At 34.9% G+C, this 24988-nt stretch overlaps 1 protein-coding gene across 1 annotated transcript in view; it reads right to left on the bottom strand.

Moving 5' to 3' along the window:
* The window catches only part of LOC149773812 (cytosol aminopeptidase-like), a 36225-nt gene that overhangs the window by 6292 nt on the left and 4945 nt on the right, over nucleotides 1-24988 (bottom strand). Inside the window, exons 2-10 of the mRNA XM_089945949.1 lie at nucleotides 21649-21770; nucleotides 20760-20920; nucleotides 18687-18755; nucleotides 17252-17363; nucleotides 15285-15446; nucleotides 12399-12551; nucleotides 7225-7349; nucleotides 5858-5946; nucleotides 1295-1397 (exon numbers count right to left, since the gene is read on the bottom strand). Coding sequence (XP_089802075.1) covers nucleotides 1295-1397; nucleotides 5858-5946; nucleotides 7225-7349; nucleotides 12399-12551; nucleotides 15285-15446; nucleotides 17252-17363; nucleotides 18687-18755; nucleotides 20760-20920; nucleotides 21649-21770 — 1096 coding nt within the window. The remainder of the gene's footprint in view (nucleotides 1-1294; nucleotides 1398-5857; nucleotides 5947-7224; nucleotides 7350-12398; nucleotides 12552-15284; nucleotides 15447-17251; nucleotides 17364-18686; nucleotides 18756-20759; nucleotides 20921-21648; nucleotides 21771-24988) is intronic.

The following is a 24988-nucleotide window of genomic DNA, read 5'->3' as shown; positions in this document are numbered from 1 at the left end:
TACTTGTCCTACAGGGCAAATGACTTGGAACTTTTACTTGTCCTACAGGGCAAATGACTTGTCCTACAGGGCAAATAATTTGGAACTTTTACTTGTCCTGCAGGGCAAATGACTTGGAACTTTTACTTGTCCTGCAGGGCAAATGACTTGGAACTTTTACTTGTCCTGCAGGGCAAATGACTTGGAACTTTTACTTGTTCTGCAGGGCAAATAACTTGGAACTTTTACTTGTCCTGCAGGGCAAATGACTTGGAACTTTTACTTGTCCTGCAGGGCAAATGACTTGGGACTTTTTAAAAGTTTTACTTGTAGTGTCATGGATTGTTGTTGCTGTACGGTTTAACGCCATTTTTCAGCACAAGATAGGCTATACATGGCGGCCAGTATAAATGGTGGAGGAAGAACCCGGGAAAACCCTGGTGAGAACCACTGACCCAAGAGAAGCTACTGGCAAGCTTTCTCACTGTAGTGTCATGGAACTTTTACTTTTCCTGCAAAGCAAGTGATTTGGACCTTTTCTTGTCCTACATTACCGTTACTCATCGAACACTGCAAATTAATACTAAATCTACTTAAAATGCCACTTGTTCAATCAGACAAGCATCTTGAAAAAAAATGGCATGCCCTTCCTCAGTCAGCTCTCCTAAATAGGAGTGGATGAGTTGAATTTTATAGCCTCATATATGTCTTTATTATCGCCATTCACGATGGGTTCACAATTTTTTCTATTGTGAACCCATTGTGAATGGCAATAATAAAGAAATGAAAATCTGATGAAAACAATTTCAGACTTCTAAATCAGAAACTGTTTTGAAAGTTTTTATATAAAGGTCTATTTTTGGTCCAATAAAAATGCAAATAGTTTGACAGGCACTTTCTGATTCAATCACACAATAAATAACATATTTATGTCCAAAGCAGGAAAACTTAATCACAAATTTCATTTAACAATAAATCTGCAAATCCTGTCATAAATGTTTACTATTTATTGCATTTGGCAAACAACATTGTACATGTTGCAATTAATCAATTTCAAAATGGTCATGGTTCAATTTCTCTTGAAAAAGTACTGCATACATGACAGGATTTATTATTTCACTGTAGCAATAAGGATAAAATGGAGCTAAAAAGGCTTGATTTTTGTCTCCATTACTTATGGAAATTTGAAAATATACTCATTAAAACTTAAAAATACATATATGCTGAATCACTGGACAAAATCAAATCATTTCCTCTCTAAATAAATGAAAAAAACCCACTAAACAAAAATGTAATTTAGTGTATGCTGACAAACCTGTAAGTGTGGCCATGTCTAAGACCAACTGAGGGTTAAATGTCTGGGCATAACACAGAGTATCTGCTAGTATCAGTCTGCCCTCAGCGTCAGTGTTGTCCACCTGAAAACCAATTTTAAATTAATATATTTCTTTGATAATACTTATCTTGTCAAAATATATTGAGTCCTTTCCACTACATCACAAATCCAGACCTCTCATGCGAGAAAAAGACAGTAAAGTCTTTGGGGTTGTTTTAGCACAAAAATGTCATCTGCTTACAGAGACAAAATCAGATGAGAGTAGTCTCCTCTTGAATAGAAGAATTGGTGCCAAATTCCACCATTCGTCAGTTACAACTGGAGCAGACATATAGACCCTTCCAAGGATATAAATGAAAGCAGGATAGATTTATGATCAGTAAGTCTTGTTAAGAAATTTATTTTACTTCTAAGATTGAAGATTTCTTCAAATATATTATCCATCTTTGAATAGGTAAAAGGTAGAGGAATTAACATCTCCTTAACCTGGAGGTGGCCCTGGCTCTGGTTTCTTAATGTATGAACAACAGCTTCAAGTCGTGTATGAGATACAGGCAAAGGATAGCACAGTTCCATTAAGAGATGCAGTGTAAAAAGGAAATGCTCATGCAAATCTAATGAAGGTGAATAACCTGTGTCTTTACAAAGCTCCTGATGGTTACGGGAAAGGAGCCTGTCAGAACGGTGAAATAGACTCTAACAGATCAATTTCAGCCTGCTGAAAGAAAAGATTTTTCAATCAGAGCCAGAGAATGTCTAATCAGATTTCTGTCCCAATTACATATGTCAGCCTGGGAGCAATTTTGCTAAAATGCTAAGCTGGTAGCAACTGTTCTGGCTTTATGAGCTAATATGCATACCGAATTATATAAGTTTAGGTCAATTTTCACGGGGTTGAGTGAATAACCCAAAGAATCCAAGATGAAAATCCATCGGGTACCATTTCAAAGCTCTGTCAGGGTCCAGAAGACAACCTATGGAAAGACTGGTCTAATGATTAAAGGTTTCAAAACAAGAAAATATTTTCCCATGAATTAGCGCTTGTTCTTCACAATAAAATCATAATCCAAGATGCAAAAATCTGAATCATTGTGGCAGAACTACTAAAACTTTGGACTGACCAATAAAGCATGAATTCTGCTGGTTCTGCCCAAGACTAGCATGGCTTGGAAGTAGGTCTTCTTCAAAAGGTGAGGCAGTGAGGCTTCGAACACTGGTTTCAATAGTGACTTGTTTAACCACATCAAAACCCAAGGAAGGTTCCATTTCAGAAAACGGCAATTGCTTTTAGTTGAGACGTGGTGAAATTGGCTACAAATCTGGAAAGGTCTTTGTTCTGACAAATATCCTCTTTCCATGACAACAGAACATGTCAGAATTGTGGAAGCATAGCTTTTGATCAATAATGAGACAAACTTCTCCATGATAATGAGACAGTGAGCAATCTCCAAAACTGAGGCTTAAGGAAATAATATTTGTCTGCTCACATAGCTAAGAAAAGGGACTTAGAGCAGGTGCTTTAGATGCATGAGGTCACTGGTTAGAACCCCAGCCAAGACTTATATAAATGGTATGAGCAGCTGCCTCTCTTGGCATGAGGGTAGTATTAGGACTGATTGGCCTTGTGTCAGGATAATGTGACTGGGTAGGACAAGATGCTAGACATCACAATAAACTGCAACACTGCAGACATTATAGTGATATGGCTGAAAAATTGTTAAAGCTATGTTAAAAATACAACTTACACACACACACACACACAGCTATGAAAAGGCTCCATCCACATCACAGGCTTACAAAGTAGTGAATACTCTTGCCAGAGCGATTCTGTTGACCATTTGTTCACAGAAGTTTCTTTTTGGAAGCTTATTTGATATCAGCCAGGCATGCAGGTTCTGCATTTCTGGTTGTAAGGGAAACCTGCATGTGCAGTTGTTTGAGCTGGTGAAGAGATGGCAGGATTTTTTTGAGTATCTCCACTGCCATATTCTGGAGGTCATTTATCAGAAACATATAGCAATTGAGAGAAGCAATCAGGGTTAGTTCTGATCTCAGATACCACTGTCCTCTGAATAACCTTTAGAATCTGAGGTATTGGGAGAAAGGCACATACCCTGAGACTATTTCAAATCAGTGCAAGGTCATCAACTGCCATAACTTTCAGATCTGGCACTGCACACAGAGAAGTAGAGAGTTTGTGTTCCATCTTGTGGCAAAGATGTCCACAAAGGAACTGAACTTTTGCAGACTTTGACTGAAAACTAAGGGATGAAAGGACCATTCTTTGTGAACTGGTTGATTCAATCTGGACAGTGAGTCTGTTAGGAAACTGTGCTTACCTAGGATGTTGAGGACACTGAATGCAGGTTTGTCATGCTATCTACCGAGATGATCCCTATGTAATCTGAAACTTGTATCTTTTGATCAAATTCTTGAAATTTCAGCTGCCATAGAAGGAACATCCAAAGTGGTCTTATGAACAAGCCCACAAAAATGAGATCTGCACCTGCATTGAGAAGTCACAGGAGACAAAGATATCTCCAGAATGAAATCTGACAATCCATGCAGATGGAGGATTCAAAACTGTCAAACTGCAATGCACAATCCTGAGGGATGCAAACTTGATTTAGAGACTTTTTTAACTACAGACCCAGACAAATGAAATGCTGCTATATAAGATCAGGATTTGTTGATAATGAATTGAAGGCGCTTTGTGGTGCTGGAGAAAGTCATGCAGGTAATTTAACACCATGGACTTGGAAGTGGTACTGAAGTATGACGAAACCTGGTCGATGACTCTAAATGCACAGTGATTAAATTCAGACCAAAAATGAGTGCCCTTATCATGTATATGGTGTTTCTGTAAGGAAGACACATAAATGGGAATATGAGTATATAAGAGCTACTGATCATGAAAATGGAGAATTAAGACTGTGCCATACTGCTTATCATGTGACCATTTGTCAATGACAAAAATGAGCAATTTGGTGGGAGAAAAGATCGGGTATAATTTCCTAAAGATGAGAATTCATTGAATCATCTTGACTTCACAAAGAGCACAAACTGATGGGAATATGCATGGCTTCTGAACAGACCATTCTGATATGGCATGGCTGAGTAGAAGTATTACATGATGAATGATGGAATCTGGCAGACTTTTGTCTCAGCTTACAAATGACATTTTAATACCAAAACTAGCCAAACGATGTACCTGAAGAAGAAATATATATAATGGCAATCATTATGTCAATTTCTTGAGTTTACTGCTAATTTAATCAGAGATATTTTCAGTAAGAAAAAAATTCCCAACAAATTAACATAATCCTGAGCAAAGACAAATTTTTGAATTTATAAGGGGCCATAACTCAAGGCATATTTTGATTAATAAAGGTTTAGTCCAAGTTGACCTTTGGCTTTTTATCATCAAGCTTCAAATTACTATACTGGTTAAAAGCCATTAATTCCCTAGAGAGCTGTGTTGTGTCAAGATTGGTGTGGAATGGATGGACAGTTGGACACGGGGACATGAATTGAAATTAAAATATTTTTCAGCTATTTCAGGAACAGGAGACTGTATTAAATCCACATGACAAATTAAAAACAAATTATAGTGAATTCATTTAATTTCATGGGTATAAATGTTTGAGGCTTTGGATAAATTACATTTTTTTCAGTATTCAATTTCATCAATGTGTGAAGCTGTTCTATTGTTTTAACGGTGGATTTACCATCTTCTGAGTCATACAATTTGTTGTCTGTAGGAAGGCAACAAAATCCATGAAAAATGAAAACTGCTAAATTCACTTACGTTTTATACTAACATAGCTTGTGGAAATCTACAGTCTCATTTATAAATGTATGGCGTTTATCTCTTGAAACATAAAATGCAAAGGCCTTCAACATAGATGGGTGGATAAATCCATTCATCATGGATAAATAGATTCATCAATAAAAGCAATGGTACAAATCAATTAATACCCATATTTTCCCTATAAAAAGCATCAGAAAAATAATGAAGAATACATGAAATTATAAATTCACATGTGGTGTCTTATCTTGATTTAGATTTAGAACAGCAAGAAGTCAAAAATGAACACAACTGTAAATGAGTCATTTAACATTCCAGATATCACTGAGTGCAGTGGACGTACAATTAGGAAATTTAAATCTGTCAATATGTTAGTTTGGCCTATGCCTATCAAACATCATTGTGAAGTTTAAATCTGTCATTATGTTTAAATGAAAGGTAATGATATATAACATTTCCCTGTGTGTTAGAAAAAGGAAGCATTTAAGATGTTAGCATGTTGAATTTGATGTTTAATTATATTCTGGTTTGTTACTGTAAATTATATCTGTCTTATACCTATATTACATGCACATGCTTCCATGTGTAAACGGCAGCATATGATATTATTATTATGGGTAGATTAACATTTTAAAGTTTTGATTTAAACCCAAATTCTAAATATTCTTACATAGTTTCTACTAATGTCAGCTTAACAAAAATTTCAAAAGAAACTAAGAAGAATTTAAATTTACCTGTATGGTTTTTCCGTTCATGGCAGTCACAACATCACCTGGTCTGGTGGCTGTTCCACTTGGCATGTTTTCACACAGTGGTATATATGCTGAAAAAAGACCGATGTAAAGATACATGAATTCAGGCAAACAACATTTCAAAGGAAATGATAATGATACAGTAGAGCTGTGATTATCTGAATCTTAAATTTTGAACTTTGTTACTCATCTGCACCAACATCATACTCATAAAAATATAAATGGTTCACACCAAGAGATCTTCGTTTTGTCTAGCCTGCCCTTCATTTAAAAATCCCTCATAAGATTGAGGTTAATCTAAAATGTGGAGGAATGGATGTGCACACAGATGCCAAAGTGGTCACTATTTTGAGGTTCAACTAATGCGGACTTGACCAATGTAACCTCTAATATCCCAATGGTTAATTATCCAAACCATTTTCATACAGGCTTGTATAGTTACCTGATAAAGAAATCATGATTCTTTATTATTACCTATAAGCTTAAGGTTGGTGAGATAGAATGGTATTTTACTCTTGCATCAAATGTGTGATATTTTTTGCAGATATTCTAACTAGAAATATTTTTATGGAACAGGGCTTTCCCTATTACAGTGCCTAAAATAACCTAAACATAAAACATAAGCAAGGTGTGACAGGCATATGGTTGGATGGACAAGGGAGATACTACATGTTCCAACCACAGAAATTGTCTTCATTCTTTGCCTAATGATGTAAATGTAACCATGTAACTTTACCTTACCCTTACATAAAACTATAAGATAAAATTGTGCGGACTCCTGGAAACATGAATATACTCAATAAGATGCAGTTAATATATTATTTTAATCAGAAATGTACATATATAATCCCATTATGCTTCAGAAATTCATAGCAAGCTTTTACTTACAGGAAAAGTTTAAGAGAGAAATTGTTGTTGTTGTTGTAGGGTTTAACGCCATTTTTCAGCACACGATAGGCTATACATGGTGGCCAGTATTAATAGTTGAGGAAGAACCCAGGAAAACCCTGGAAAGAACCACCGACCCACAAGAAGCTACTGAAGCTACTGGCAAGCTTTCTCACATACCCACATTAGCCGAATCCGAGACTCGAATCCATGCAGACAGGAGAGAAATTGTAATCTTCTGTATGGTGATTATAATATTTACCCAAGATATACAGCTGACCTTTCCTACTGTTCATCCCCAAAAATTAAACCGCTCCATAATTACAACCAGGTCCAGTCATTTACATTTAGACTGAATGAGGAATGTATGTTCTTAATTCAGACTACATTCTATTTATGACCATTTTTATTTAATCTGATTGTTGGTCTTAATTGGAATTTATTATGTGCAAAAATATTACCTTTCACAGAAATTGGAACACGTAGCTTGGCAATGGCATACAATGCACCCACAGTACATGCTGCTCCCCCCATATCGGCTCTCATCTTGTCCATGTCTGTTGCAGGCTTGATGGATATGCCACCACTGGATAAAAAATATAGTTTGATGTTATTGGTATAATTCACTTAGTACATTTCGGGAATAATGTGTTATGTTGTCAAGAAATATGAAAATCTAGACTAGTCATGATGACTAATGTTACTGTAAACCTAAACTTGCATCAGGATATCACCAAACAATACTTTTGCTATAATATCACAATATTTATGCTCTTTCAAATCGATCAAAATTACAATGACTAATTGGCTACAAATGACCTGAAGATATGTTCATGGCCAAGGGTTGTGACTAGGGTTGCATCTTACAGAAAATCTCATTGTTTTTTTTTCTTCTACAGACCATTGCTTGTAAACTGTTGCTATTCATAGCTGACAAACATTTATTGACTGAAATGTAATATTGCTGAGGTCATAGATACTTATGGTATACTTACTGATATCATATGAACTGGAGACACACCCATCTACCAGCTCAGTGTTGCAATAAACTGGATACTGCTGGTAGATGGGTGTGTCTCCAATTCATATGATATCAATTAGCTATATTATATGTCAATTTCATTGTCGACAACAAAATTATGTTCAATATCTGGCATGCTGACCATGAATTTGAATGGTCTAATTAAATTCTGGCATGCCTGTGATAATCAAAAAACATTTTATTTTGATTCTCTTTAAACTCTGAAATCAAGAGTCTTCCAAGCATGATGGTTGCCCAGAAAATTCTTTAACTGAGTCGTATTATAGCAAGGATATGGAACTGCACTTATTAGAACCTAGCATGATGAAGTCAGCTTAGTATTTTCCTTCTGCATGATAATTTCAACCAGATTTGGTTTGCAGCTTAATGTCGATGTGACCTTGAGTTTCATCTTACGCTAGCTCAGCCATAATTTATAGAAATTATGACCCCTCATTGCCCTGCCTCTTAAGTTTGGTTTCTGAAAGATAATTTCACTTGGAATACTTCAATCAAATTTGGTTTGCAGCTTCATGTTGATGTGACCTCAAGTTTCATCTTACGCTAGCTTAGCCATGATTTACAGAAATTATGACCCCTCATTGCCCTGCCCCTTAAGTTTGGTTTCTGAAAGATAATTTCACTTGGAATACTTCAACCAAATTTGGGATGCATCTTTATATTAATGAGATCTCAAATTAGTCAAATCTCCTGCATTCCATAACGTCATTTACAATAGTTATAGTCCATGAGAGCACATCTTCCTAGCTTTCTGAAACATAACTTTACAAAAACATTTTGATTCAGCAAAATTTGTCATGCAGCTTTATACTCTTTGGACTGCTAAATAGTTCAATTTTCAGGTCTTCACATCATCAATTACTGAATCTACTGGCCATACCACCTGTTCACTTAACAGGTTTCCAACATTTAACTTCACCAAGGATTGTTGAACTTCAACCACATTTTACATACAACTTTATTTTGATAAGACTTGAAACAATGATTTCCAGCATTCCATTACATTTCTTCCTTGAGTCATGTTCCCTGATTGCTTTCCTTCCTATCTTGTGGTATCCAAAGCTTAACTTTACAAAATATTGCTGGATTTGTTTAATGCAGCTTGATACCTATGTGACCGTTATTGATTTGATTTCAAGCATTTATTTTCACTAGATGCATTAGTAATGGCCCTTGATCACACATTTTTAAAACCTTTGGTTTACAGTATAATTGTACTAGGGATTGCTCCATTTCAAATAAATTTCACAAGCAGTTTTATTTGCAAGGGCTACATATAAAGGTGGACCAATGGGATCAAATCTGCTGCTGCACTGAATAACCTGAGGAGCTGCAAGTAACCACTCACTGAAATTCCCGTCCCATTGGAAACAACTCACCAAGTTTGCCAAATGGCATCATGCAGACGTGTGGGATAATTACAAGATAACTTTATACCCATTTAGACAAAACATTGGAATGGGTTTAGGTCAGCATTTTTCTGATTTATGAGAAATCTAAGCTTATTCAAAGGGGAAGGAGATCAGTTTTTTCCTTTGCGGAGAATAGTACTTACCATAGACTTGGGGGCAGTGTCACAATAGGTATCAGAAATTGGCATAAGTTGTTACTGACTACAAAGACAAATTCCTTCCCAATTCTAGCACTATAATTTTATATACTTTCACAATTCATTACATATTATCACAAACTAAAAACATTATCTAACTTGATTATATTGTAATATTAGTCATAAAGTTTATGTTGGGGTTTAGGAATTTCTGGGAATTTATTGCAATGGTCGATTTAAACAAATTCTTTTTTTATATCAGGCAATATTAATATGCTATTTATACATGCTTACAAGTCAGGTCCAAGTGCAAACTGAATAGACCCAGATCTGTCATTGCATAATATGCCAGAAATCTGGGTCTATGCAGTTTGTTAGGACTTATCTGTAGACCAGATAAAACAGACCCTAATCTTCAAGTGTATTATGTGATGGCAGATCTGGGTCTATATTGCTGGCAGTTGGACTCAACTTGTACATGAAAACATACAGAATTCACTGTCACATTTCAAATTCTCATAATGTATATGTGAACACCACACACCTGTAAACACCACTCACTCCAATAACAAATCAAGATATTTCACTAAATCATCATATGATTACAATCATGATGATAAACTTTGTATGTCTTCAGTTTGTGTTAAATCTATCAGTAGAAATGATTATTTTCAAGGAACAAACACAGATAAAATCTGACAGTTAATATTGTCAGTACAATCATTTATATGACATGAAAGATATTTAAATCAAATCCAGTACTCATATCTGTCTTCTCATTGTGCTGGTGTTTGTTTTATTATGTACAACATTGATTTGAGGTGCTGTGTAAACTTCCATGCATTAAAAATGGTTTTATTTAGCTGATATAAAGCTACAGAAGTGTTCATATTTGAATTTGGAAGTCTTCACTGATGTCTACTATGAGCAACGGATTCCAATTATAAAATGAGAAATTTTTATCATTTCCCTGGGAATAAATATTGGTCCCAAAGTCAGACAAGATCAGAATTGAAAAATGACCCTTGAAATTATGGGAAAGGGATATTTTCTAGCCCACTGAGATAGAGTTGGTTAATACGGAAAGAATTTATTCATCAAGTTGATTTTATTACAATAGATCCTTGAATTGACTGATGTTCTACTGTCTGTAAAGAATTTCAATTAATCAAGATAAGATCATGTATTCGTTTTGTACACTAAAACCATCTGGTGGCCATATCTAAATGTAAAATCAGCACCAATTTCATTTAGAAATGACTAGACATCATAAAAAGTCATCCGATGGAAACTCGGTGTTGAAATAACAATCCATTCATAAGGAAGACTTTCAAGATCACGGCTATATATCAGATGTAGACTGGCACCATTACCATTTAGGACATCACAAGAAATCTTGTGGTGAAAACCCCAAGTCAATATGACCATTCATTCATTCAGCAATACCAAGAATTTAAAAATGGCCACCATGTCGGCCTATACTGAATGTCAGGTACACATCATCAGAGGTCATCTAATGAAAACCCCATGCTGATTAGACTTTCATTTAGGAGAAGTAATAATAAGACTTTTAAAATGGCAGCCTTGGTAACTGTATTGGATTTCAGATTGGAGTCATTTTGTTTCATGACTAACTATATATAATTATATTTTAGTCTTTTGGTAGGGGCCTTGAGTGGCCGAGTGGTCTAAAGCGCTCTCCGTTACGGATCACTGCCATCTCACCTCTGTCTGTGTGGGTCTGAATCTAGGATTCGGCCAATGTGGGTATGTGAGAAAGCTTGCCAGTAGTTTCTCGTGGGTTGGTGGTTCTTCCCAGGGTTTTACCGGGTTCTTCCTCCACCATTAATACTGGCCGCCATGCATAGCCTATCGTGTGCTGAAAAATGGTGTTAAACCCCATAACAACAACAAGTCTTTTGTTAAAAAATCTTGTTGATATAACTATCCATTCAGAAGAAGTAGCAACGAGATTATAAAGATGGCCACAACAGCAGCCGTAATGGTTTTCCAATCAGCAATGCTTTTATTAAGGATCAGCTAGACATCATAAGAAGTCTTTCAGTGAAAACCTGATGCTGAAATGACAATCCACTCAGAAGTAATTATAGCAACAGTTTCAAAATAGCTGTCACGTCAGCCATATTAGATGTCTGAGTAGTACCATTTTCATTTAACACCAACCAGACATTGAGAAGAATGTGGCTGTAAAGTATTTTTTGTTGGAATAGTGATAACAAACTTGTGAAAACATATGCAGGACATATGACCATTGCATAAGCTCTTCCGGTCTATTAGGTGGCGCTCTACAGTTTCGTATTTTGCATAGGGTTAGGATTTTAAAGAAAAAGAATTTCCCCGGCTTTCCTCACTGGTTATACTGGCTATTTAAAAAAGACCTTGTATATCTTAGGTGTAATGCAAAGAACCTTTAACTCCCTTTATTTTGGTGTATGATTGATGGGTGTACTATGGGTTATAGAGTATACAGCTTGGCATTACTTCAGATGTGCACCTTTCAAAAAAGTGCTAGGTCTACTTGGTCATTTTCACTTCCTAAACTTCAGAGGTAAATTGTATAAAATAGAGCCAATAACTTTTTTTACATTTTACATATTTGGTAATTCATTCATTGCACTTTCAGAAGCTGGTATTGTCTAGTCTGGCAAAATTCATTTTCCCTATTTTAATAGCTGCTATGTATAGTGTACTTTAGACTAATTCAGGCTGATTTTTTAACACAAGGGAGCAGTAATTTTAGTTAGCAGTGTGCTTAAATCATGTAAAATTTCCAAAAGTACAATATTCAAAAGAAATATCATCCACATTACATTAATGTAGCATAGAGGTATGCCAACATTCTCTCCATTGTGCATGTTTTAAATGCGAACTACTTCACCTTACATACGTCACTCTCTCAAAAGTACATATTATCTGATGAGCGCCCCTTTAGCAATAAAGCTATACATATCAAATTTGAAATTTCTACTACTGATTTTCATGCTAAAAGTTAATTAAGATTAAAGACAAATAAATGTACTCACCTATCAAATGTGATACCTTTGCCAACTAATGAAATGTGATTCTCTCCCTTTGATCCTTTGTACTCAATTTCAAGGAACTTTGGAGGTTCAGCAGAACCCTTAGCAACAGACAAAAAGGCCCCCATCTTCTTGTTCTCTATCCATTCTTTGTCCCTGAATTAAATGCACATGTTTTGTATATAATAAATAATGCCTTTATTTTCAACGATTATAATATTACATGACCTTAAAGTAATAAACCTGTCTGGTTTGCATTATATTTTCACAAGATAGGTTAATTACATATGATTGACAGAGGGTATGAACAGTCCACAACCTGTCACTGAGAACAAAATTAAGTGTTAATGCATCATGAAACACAAAAAAATGGAGCTACTTTATATTATCACTTCAAGTTCAGCTGCAAATGGGGGTGGGGTGGGGAATAAAAGTATACTTTTAAAAATATCTCAACACTGATTTACATCTTTAGAATAACACCTCACTTCTGTGAACAAGTGTGGGTCACTTCAAACTGTTTATTACAAGGAGGCATTTTTATTTATAATCAAGTTTTGCATCTGCCTATTCTAGTTAAAAACTGAATGTATGTTATAAAGAGGAATTTATCAAAGCATGTATTAACATGGTTCCCACGCTTTTCTAAATATAAATTTCCAGGTCTTTTCCAGGATGAAATTAATTTTTTCAAGGTTAACATATGACTATTATTAAATGGAATTAATGAACATTTTAGATTATAAAACATGCATTTTCCAAATCTGAAGATGTTTCTCTTTCAAGACTCTCCAAAACATATATGTCAGAAATGAAGATCATGTACAAAACCACAAAATGAGTCACATGAAACAAATTGGACTATATTCCCATAAATTGGCAATGTACATAATATAAATTCTAACTTTACTTTGCTGACCTGCATTATGTTGCTACATGGAAACAACATATTGAGCATTCATTATTTTGTTTCCTTTCAAACCTTTAATTCCAAAGAATTCTAGAGCAATATGTGTGCATGTTATACAAGGTAAACATTTCCTATCACAGTATGAAAAGCCCGCCAATAAATGCAAAGTTTCAGAATCTTATCTTGTTATGAAAAAAGTTTAACCCTGAAATTATGTGTACCAATAAAATCTCAAACAAGATTTTTCAACCAACCTAAACTTCTTAAGATGACTTGGTTAAAAATTCCATCATTTAAAGACATTTACAAAAGGGTTGACTTAAATTTTGACAAAAGATATTCAAAATTATATACTGTTGTATAAACAAGGACTGAATTTTCTGTAAAATCAACTTATCTTCTTGTAGTTCAATAAACCAGTCCCCAAACCTGTATTGATACATGGGCTATTATCGTTTCTTAATATATAATAAAAGGGATGACAATTTCCCATTTTTCCTGCGTTCCATTTAAGATCTGAGATGAATGCTTCAAGCTACATGTCACTGTGTAACAGTTTCACACCAAAGTTCAGCTCAGAGATTCAAAATATTTCTAATCCGGGTTTCCACCAAATATTTCAACCCCATTTTTCACATTCGGACGTTTTGGATGGAGTGTGGGTTCAGAGCAATTTCATATCAAATTTGGAATCTGCTGCCACCGTATGATAGCTTACCAGCAGGCCTAGCAAATTTAAGCTAGGCTATATCGACTTACACCTGCATGAAATCGAAAGGAAAATTATTTCTTTTCTCAAAAATGGCAAGTATTATAATCATTATGTCTTTAATCTCAGCATAGATGAAACCTGACCTGGTACTTGCCATTTATGTTAATAGTCACATTTCTTCACAAATCTCAAACAACAACATCAGAAGTCCAACAGGCATGTGATATCAACAACAAACTCCTTTTTAATGTTGTTGTATAAAATTTCAATTATATTAAATGAAAGTCTGATACCTTTTGTAAAAACCAGAAAGAACATATAATTCTCAACATATTTATTTTGAGAACAACTACAAGAAACTAGGCCAGTCTGATTCGTCAAGCAGAGTAGTCTGGTTACCTGCTTCGTATGCTCCATATGTGAGACAGCACATGTCAACATGGTAATCACGTGATACAACAAAACTCTGAAGTTGGTCTTGGAATAAATATTGAGAATTTTGTGCTCTTTTGTTTTTGTATTTTTATTACAACCAGTATACGGCTTTCATTTAATATTTTTTTCAGACAATATTTCAAAATGACGGATGAGATTCAGTCTGCTCGTGCGACATGCTATCGAAATAGCTAGAACCAGCTCAAATTTCATCAATGCATTAGTTTCATCATCTTTCAGCAGATTAAAGACATAACGATTTTAATACCCTCGCAACTTCTGAGAAAATAAATAATTTTCATATCGATTTCATACAGGTATAACTCGATTTAACAATGTTTAAGTTTGCTAGCCCATCCGCTAAGGGGATATGCATTAACGCCACTATGTTGGCCGCTTGTGATGCTAGACTGGTTTTCATACCTTCCATAATTTAAAAAAATATATGGATATCGAGCTGTCTGTGAAACAAAAAGTCCACTAGATGAATCTAATCCACTGAGCGTTTGGATTGTCTCAACAAATATATTTATGGCAAGCAACCTAATAATATGGTTAGAAATCGATAAATTAAACTCACAATCAGTTCAGTTATGACTCAATTACATAATTGTTTCGTGCATCACGTTGTTGGAGGAAAATTTCCAGGTTTTTCCCGACTTTTGTAAATATTTGCAAAATTCAAGGACTTTTCACAGTCGGAAAAAAATTATCATTTCTCCCGACTTTTTCCTGATAGTGTGGGAACCCTGTATTAAACAACCTGGGGTCACTATATCCTCTTTAAAATAATTAGTTTAGAAAGTTTGAACAGAGTGAGAGCCTGACTTACCTGACAAGAACTTGGCACTTAAGTTCTTGAAGTTGTGTTGTGACTATCTCAGCAAATTTAGTTGGGGTAAGGAAATTGGCCGGAGTTTCCATAAGGTGCCTGGCCCAATTTTGCCCCTCAGCCAGGATCTTACCTCTCTGCCACTGCTCTTCTGTGCTATGTCTAATTAATACAAACAAAATAATTCTTGTTTACCTCTAGTGATATCCTTGTTCGTGTTGATAGCACATAAACTATTTCACATTTATTTTAAAATCAACTTTCAGAATATTTTAATACTTTAACATTAAAATTAGTTTACTTCTTTATTTAAGGAAAACTACTGATCCAATTGTTCAAGGCAAGTGGCTTGCCATTTAGGCCATTTCTGAAAATAGCCTAATTGGAGCAGAGAGCCTCGTTCTACTTGGGGTGAGTATTTCCAGGAACAAACACTGCAATATATTAAAATATGACGCTTTTATTGTGATATGTATCAATATGTATTGGTCACTGACAAACATGTATGATTCAAACTGTAATTTTGCCTATTTTGTACTGTAATAATAAGAAATTCTCTTCCACATAATAAAATATGAACAAGAGGATAAAATGGTCAAGACACAATACAAACTATATACTTGTATAAAATACATGTAAAGAATTAGCCTCCTTAACTTCCTTGGCTTGAAGTAGCTGCTATGAAGCCCATTCCAAACTGATGCTTTGGACATAGGAAGATTGAATGACTGACATGCACTGAGACTGTCCATATATATCTGCCTTCATATGAGCAGATACTTATGTTGGAGGTCAAAGAGCTAATATAACTGATGCATTTTTTCTCCATCTTCCTTAGTGACCTCTGATGATGTTTGCAGACTCTTTTTAACAGCTTATCAGTGCTGATACCTCCAAATAAGCCTGCATGAAAATTTTAAATCAATACCAGCATGAAAGCTGTTAATGTAATAGCTGCTGACAGGTCAGAAGGTCAAGGTCAATGAATTGCTCATAAAACATAATAAAGATGTGTACCCGTCTCTAAAATACCTACTAAAACACACATACTACCTGATCCTGTAGGTTTAAAGGCTGCTATTAATCAAGGCCAGGGTCAGCACATTAAGCCCGCAATCAATGATTTCCTGTACAACATTTGACCTTGTCACAGGTTCAAAATGTTGCAGGAGTATGTTTCACAATCAACTGGTTTAGGTTCATAATGATTCATTCAAAGTATGAAGAAATTCCATCAGGGTTTATGAAATATAAGCAAATGAAAAAACGAGAACAAAGTATCAAACACAAATATTTTATGAATGCAAGCTCGACTATAAGGACAAAGTGGCAAGTAAGCACATCACAGAATGAATCATCAAAGTCTCATAATGATTTGTGCAAAGTATGAAGAAAATCCATCAATAGGTTTAGGAAATAAAAAGGAAAGGAATAAATTTTATCCAAAAGCTAAATGCAAAGTTTCCATCACTACGACCTTGATCCCAAGGTGGTCAAAGTCGAAAGATTATGTCCTAGAATGAATTTTCTTAGCTTCCTTATGATTCATTCAAAACATGACAAACTATCGAGGAGTTTTGAAAATATTAGCAAATGAAAGCGTAACTAGAATTGAAATGCACATTTTCTGTGACTGTGACAATAACCTGAAAGTTCATGAGGGAAACAAGAGTGTCACAGAATGAACGGTCTTAGACACTTTATGACGATTCATTCCAAGCAAGAAGAAAATCCATCCTGGAGTTCAAGAAATAAGAGCAAATAAAACAACACAAAACCTTTTGTGGCTGTCACCTTGAACACAAGGTCAAACGCACAGGCAAGCATGACACATAAAGAACTGTCATATGAATACTCATAATTACATATCATACAAGTAACCAAATCCAAATATCAAAACATCATCTTCAAAATCCCCAGCTCCATATGGGCACTGGGGAAAGATATTCAAATACAAAAAAATAGACCTGTCAATAAGTTGTTCAGTGAAACAGGAAGAAACAACTTTGGCCTTCCTCTTATCGGCTGCCTTTAGTTCGTCATATACAAACAGTCCCAGATAGCATCCCTCTGCAGCAGCTAGAATGAAATGAAAATAAAATTGAAATTATTGTCTTATTTGAAAGAAATATCACTTCCAATAACAACTACTAGATACCTGAGCAAACTTGAAATGTGACCCTCTAGCTCTGGCATTAGCAATATCCTCCAGGGAACAGGCTGGATTTTTAAAGCCAAACCTTATGATGTAAATTAACGGATAAAACCAGGTCACAGGTCACCTGCTTAAACTTGTGATTGCTTAGACAGTCACAATTTTTATGTGATACCACATGCAAAGTACCTTCCTGAATACAATGTCTCCTGTTGAATCTATATGCAAAGTCTGATGCTGAATATAATTTATATAGGAATTTACATAAATCAATATGCCCCAGGTGATTGAATATGCAAAGTCCTGTGGTGAAAGTATATGCAAAGTCCTGAGGTGAAACTGTATGCAAAGTCAAATAAACTAAGAGCTGACCAGTTGATTGGACTTATATAGATTTTGATAACTTTTCTTGCCTTATGACATATTAAAGAAAGCAGAGATAGAAATAAAAAAAACATGCAAATATTGACATCCTAAATATATCTTTCAGGCCTTCAAGTTGCAACAAATGGCTTAAATGTTACATCATTCCCTGGCAATGGAACTTCACTAAATTCGAAAACTTCGTGAACTGTACATTTTCAATATAAAGTAGAACCTCACAAATGCAAAGTGCTGTGGTATGAAGCTTCTGCTTCATGTTTTAGGTTGTTCCAATTTTTCCTGAGATCACAGAGTAGAGAGTGATCTACACTGGAACTTACTGGGCTTTTTAAGTAATGGTAAGTTTTTTAATGGTGAATATTTGAGTTAATGAAGTTTTACTGAATAGTAAAATATTAATTATCCTGGAACATTGAATGAAAGCTGGATAAATGATAATGTAAGGGATAAATTGAAGGTAGGGGGGAACACTTTTAAAACATAAAATTTAATCCAAGTCAGATTTTTTTTCTTTCCTGGAGTGGACAGCAATTGACTTTGCAAGTAGTTCATGATGGAAAATATGCATACCATGATTTCAGTCATGAGACTGATACTAATGTGTTTTTATCAAGAAATATATGTTTGAAATACAGTAAGATTTTTTATAACTGGAACATTAATCACTAAAATACATGGAATGCCATTGAATGACTTGAGTAGTCCAGATGTAAAACATCACCATGCCTATGACCTAATTATACTCAAAACTATAGAAAATTGTAACCAAACTTTGGACTTGCAGTGATTCAAATTTTCAAAGTTTTCTTTAATAAATAATATGTACTCATGGCTTTTCTTTTGAAATGTAATGAACCACTTACCCTCAGCATCTCCACATGGATCTACCTCTACGTCTGTTTCCCCCATACTTCTAAGTGTTCGCACACCTCCTGTAGGTGGATATGATGGTATAATTAACTTCATGTTACACATTATTCAGTTATTACAGTAAGTAAGCAAGATTTTATTTACATTATAATCAAAACATGTATCAAATAATAGAACAATATAGCACTTTATTATGCAACATCTCCCTTGATAAGTATCATGCCATGTCCACTTATGGGGCCTAATAATGGCAAACAGTAATGCCAGTGAGTGATATTTAGCATGGTCAAATAGCAACGTCACTAAGTGATATTTAGCATGGTCAAATGTCAATGTCACTAAGTGATATTTAGCATGGTCAAATAGCAGTGTCACTGAGTGATATTTAGCATGGTCAAACAGCAATGTCACCAAGTTATATTAAGCACTGTCAAATATCAATGTCACTGATTGATATTTAGCAATGCCAAAAATATCAATGTCACTAAGTTATATTAAGCATTGTCAAATATTAATGTTACTGATTGATATTTAGGAGTGTCAAACAGTGATGTCACTGATATTTAGCAGTGTCAAATAGCAATGTCACTGAGTGATATTCAGCAGTGTCAAATAGCAATGTCACTGAGTGATAACAGTGCCAAATAGTAATGTCACTGAGTGGTATTTAGCACTGTCAAATAGCAATGTCACAGAGTGATATTTAGCAGTGTCAAATAGCAATGACACTGAGTGATTTTAGCAGTGTCAAAAAGTAAATGACACTAAGTGATACTAACTACTTGATACCATGAGATAAAATGAATGTTAAATGTGTTCATTTAACAAAACATTTATGAAACTGATTGAATAATACATTATGCCACTTGCTGCCAGCATCTCATGGCATATAATATTATGTAACTCATTTCATTAATTTTAAACCAAATGAGCACCTGTGCAATGTCTTCTATTTACTGTCTGCTCTGCATCACAAATGACTAGACATGGATGTCAATCTTTCTGCATCAACATCATCATCAAGATTCCATTTTTGAGTTTTTGCTAAATATTATGCAAATGAAATACGTGGGGAAACATCCTAGCAAGGGGCAGAGCAAATACAGTGGGCAACATCCAAGCATAGGGCACAACCAAGACATCATATTCTGCAGAACTCGTTACCAAATCACCACTACCAAGTAATTAATTCTTTTAGAGCTTGCCCCATTTGTAAAAGCATCTCTACTGAAATAAGACAAAAGTGATATCATGTTGATGTCTTGTTTAATATATGAGTCTTTAACATTACACTTGTTTCATTTTAAATTTATAAACCAAACTGGATAATATCTAAGTTTTCAAAGCCTTGCCTTGACATAATCCCACAGTATTGTATTGAATTCATGTTAAATGAGTAAAAACATGAGATTTAATGTAAAAGATTATCAAATCAAATGAGATTTTGTGCAAATACACTGCTAGTGTACAGTGGTATGACTTTTATAAACCAAAGCAACATAGATATTAGACATATATATTTTGTGTAATGATACCACACATAATATAAGTCTAATAGCTATGTTCCTTGGGTTTATAAAAGATTTACCTAAAATATATCATGTCATTTCAACTATGGCATGTGATAAACTGAAATAACCTTGCCCTAGTAACCTTCATAGAAAGCAAGCCCTCAAACACTTTGAGAATGAATATCTTTGATTTTTCTCTAGTTCACATTGACTAGGCTCCCACTTAAATACTATTTACATTTTGTTGGTAATCATAACACATGCAGGTGTGGGTTTTTTTTAAAAATCAACAAGATTGTAAACAAAATAGGTTATGCCATAAATCTCATAGCCACAATGGGAAAATTAGTAAATAATGGCAACTGTGGCTACCACTAATAGGAACTGTGGCTACCTCTAATAGGAACTGTGGTTTTCACTAAAAGGAACTTTATGATGAATGAAAACAAAAATACAGCTGAGTGTTTGGCTGCAAAATGATTCATCCTAATAAAATAAACAAGGACCTGTTTGGTTAATACTGCTTATGACCTATGGATTATATTATTTGATTACCTGCAACAGCTGTCCTAATGTTGTCTCTCCCTTCATCCAGTTGCTCTTGCTCATTGAACCCTGCCCCCTTTTTCCCCACACAGCACACAGCAATGTTGGAGAAACCTGCATTATTGTCAAACAGAACACGGTGGCCTCCCTTCTTTAGTTTCTTACTGGAACTGCAGCAAAGAAACAAAAGGTGTGTAATATTGTAGATCAAGCTCTATAAATATACTTGTTTTGATTTCTAGTTTGTTTTTGTTTAATAGTAAATTATCTATTTTGACATTCACTCACAAACTAGACAGCTGTATAATTATCTAGAAATGAGATGATGTGACTAGATATCAATGTAGGCAAAAAGTATGGCAAGATGTACCAACCAAAAAAGCAAATTATAATTGGAAATGTTCAAAAGGGTGGTATGATCTCCTAAATGTACAAGTATCTCATTCACTTCATTTCAAACAAAAATATATTCAGTTAAAAGACTGAATAAATACTGTATGTTTGATTAAGATAATGAAAACTTTAAATTTCAACATATACCTCAAAGAAAGATCATGATAATCTCGGTCAAAACTGAATGTCACTTTTCCTGCGTGTCTTGCTTTGCTCCCACTTCTCCCTGTTCAGTTATCACTTCTCCCTGTTCTGCCCAAAAAGAGAAGTCACTTCTCCCTAAAATTCAGGTCAAGATTGACCCCTGATATACATACATGTATAAGTTGGAACCAACTGCAAACTATGGAGATCCAAATATATTCCATTGCATAATGTGTCTACAGATTTGGGCCAATGCAGTTTGCCTGATCTGCCAGTGAATTACTGATGGGCGATCAGGGTTTATGTTGTTTGCAGTTGGACCTGAATTATAAGCCAGTATACATAATAAAATTTGCACTACCTTTTAATGAAGCTGGCAAGTTTTCCTGAACATTTCTTGTCAAAGTCAGCGGCAGCTTTGGATAAAATAAAGTCTTCACCTTTGGTGGCAGGCTCATATAAACCAAGAATTAAACCCTTGTTCTGAAATATTAAACAAAACAAGAATGATTAAGGGACTTTATGTTTGAAACAAACCCAAAACCTTTGATTTATTTTTGCATAATTTTAATTTCTACCAACATTTATTAACCATCAGCTTTCCCCACCGTAGGTTACATGATTCACTTTGTACACAAAGTCTACAGCTTTAAGTTGTTATTGTTGTTGTTGTGGGGTTTAACACCATTCTTCAGCACATGATAGGCTATGCATGGTGGCCAGTTTTAATGGTGGAGGAAGAACCCGGGAAAATCGCGGGAAGAACCACCAACCCACGAGAAGCTGCTGGCAAACTTTCTCACATACCCACATTGGCCGAATCCTAGACTCGAACCCACACAGACAGGTGAGATGGCAGTGATCCGTAATGGAGAGTGTTTTAGACCACTCAGCCACTCAGGGCCCCTACAGCTTTAAGTAAGGGGCACACTGGGGGATAAATATTTATAATTTACTAGTCTTCCATCAACTTGAAAACAAAATTATGCACTTTGTCAGTGTGACTAAAATTTCTCAGGCAAATTAGTTTTCCTTTTTGACAAGCCCAATGAGACCTTTCACTTCAAATACAGGAGGGGTCCTTTCCATACTTAAACTTAAGGGGTCCTTTCCATACTTAAATGTAAGGGGTCTTTTCCATACTTAAACTTAAGGGGTCCTTTCCATACTTAAACTTAAGGGGTCCTTTTCCTTTCCATACTTAAACTTAAGGGGTCCTTTCCATACTTAAAGGGGTCTCAGGTATCAGACTCAGATTTTTTAGGACTGCATGTATGAAAAAAATTAGAGACAAGATTTTGAAGAATAAACAAAAATCTACATGGCCACCAGTTCATTAGGTCTTAACTGATGAAATCTAATAAAGGACTTGAGCTTGTCTGATCCAATGTCCTCAAGACACAATGAAGCAACAGTTATATGATCGTCAGGAGAAACTGATATACTGTGATATTTTATCCACTGTACAATGGCTATAAAAAAAGGAATAGTTAATTATTTAATTTGTTGAGGGGTACCAATTTCTTTAAATTACATGGTTGATTCAAATCGGAAATGCAGAAACAAAAGGGCATACTCCCCATCCACATCATTACTCCTATTTTTCAAGTGTAGCCAGGTACTGTTGAAGTTTGTTACACCCAGAACTATTACCACCCAGACAGTTTTTAAATATATGTATTCTGGCAGATCAATACTATATAATATAAATATATGTATTCTGGCAGATCAATACTATATAATATAAATAAATGTATTCTGGCAGGTCAATACTATATAATATAAATATATGTATTCTGGCAGATCAATACTATATAATATAAATAAATGCATTCTGGCAGGTCAATACTATATAATATAAATATATGCATTCTGGCAGGTCAATACTATATAATATAAATATATGTATTCTGGCAGGTCAATACTATATAATATAAATATATGTATTCTGGCACATCAATACTATATAATATAAATATATGTATTCTGGCAGATCAATACTATATAATATAAATAAATGTATTCTGGCAGGTCAATACTATATAATATAAATATATTTATTCTGGCAGATCAATACTATATAATATAAATATATGTATTCTGGCAGGTCAATACTATATAATATAAATATATGTATTCTGGCACATCAATACTATATAATATAAATATATGTATTCTGGCAGGTCAATACTATATAATATAAATATATGTATTCTGGCAGATCAATACTATATAATATAAATAAATGCATTCTGGCAGGTCAATACTATATAATATAAATATATTTATTCTGGCAGATCAATACTATATAATATAAATATATGTATTCTGGCAGGTCAATACTATATAATATAAATATATGTATTCTGGCACATCAATACTATATAATATAAATATGTATATTCTGGCAGGTCAATACTATATAATATAAATTTATGTATTCTGCCACAGTGGAGTATGTTAATCCCCTTCAAGCTTACTTCATGCTGAAGCACCACAGTGGATTATGTTAATCCCCTTTAAGCTTACTTCATGTTGAAGCACCACAGTGGAGTATGTTAATCCCCTTCAAGCTTACTTCATGTTGAAGCACCACAGTGGAATATGTTAATCCCCTTCAAGCTTACTTCATGTTGAAGCACCACAGTGGAATATGTTAATCCCCTTCAAGCTTACTTCATGTTGAAGCACCACAGTGAAGTATGTTAATCCCCTTCAAGCTTACTTCATGCTAAAGCACCACAGTGGATTATGTTAATCCCTTTCAAGCTTACTTCATGTTGAAGCACCACAGTGGGGTATGTTAATCCCCTTCAAGCTTACTTCATGTTGAAGCACCACAGTGGAGTATGTTAATCCCCTTCAAGTTTACTTCATGTTGAAGCACCACAGTGGAGTATGTTAATCCCCTTCAAGCTTACTTCATGTTGAAGCACCACAGTGGAGTATATTAATCCCCTTCAAGTTTACTTCATGTTGAAGCACCACAGTGGAGTATATTAATCCCCTTCAAGCTTACTTCATGTTGAAGCACCACAATGGAGTATGTTAATCCCCTTCAAGTTTACTTCATGTTGAAGCACCACAGTGGAGTATGTTAGTCCCCTTCAAGTTTACTTCATGTTGAAACACTACAGTGGAGTATATTAATCCCCTTCATGCTTACTTCATGTTGAAGCACCACAGTGGAGTATATTTATCCCCTTCATGTTTAAGTGCCACACTGGAGTATATTAATCTCCTTCAAGTTTATTACATGTTGAACACCACAGTGGAGTATATGTGTGTTTGTGGGTGATTTGGGTTATTTATGTAGCTTTAAAAAATTTGCAGTCACATCGCTACGGTGTCTGCAGTGTGGCAGTTTATAGTGACGTCTAGCACTGGGGCATCATACCACTGACATGTAGCATTATGTCCCACCCCGTCACATTATCCTTACATCAGGATGACTAGTACTAACACTAACCTCTTAATGCTGAGTGCCAAGCTAGGCACCTGTTAGAAATTTTGTATAAGTCTTTGGTATGACTCTACCAAAGTTTGAACCTGCAAACTCCCACATCCGAAGCAGATGCTCTAACCACAGTGGAGTTTATTAATCCTATCCATGCTTACGTCATGTTGAAGTGCCAAGGTAGAGTATATTAATCTCCTTGATGTTAACTCCACATTCAAGAACCATTGTGGATCAATAAATA

This window comes from Sinohyriopsis cumingii, unplaced genomic scaffold, assembly GCF_028554795.1.
Source record: "Sinohyriopsis cumingii isolate HCF-2022 unplaced genomic scaffold, ASM2855479v2 utg000552l, whole genome shotgun sequence".
In the NCBI taxonomy this organism is placed as follows: domain Eukaryota; kingdom Metazoa; phylum Mollusca; class Bivalvia; order Unionida; family Unionidae; genus Sinohyriopsis; species Sinohyriopsis cumingii.
Note: the sequence above shows the minus strand (reverse complement) of the source record. Positions and strands in the feature narration are given on the sequence as shown.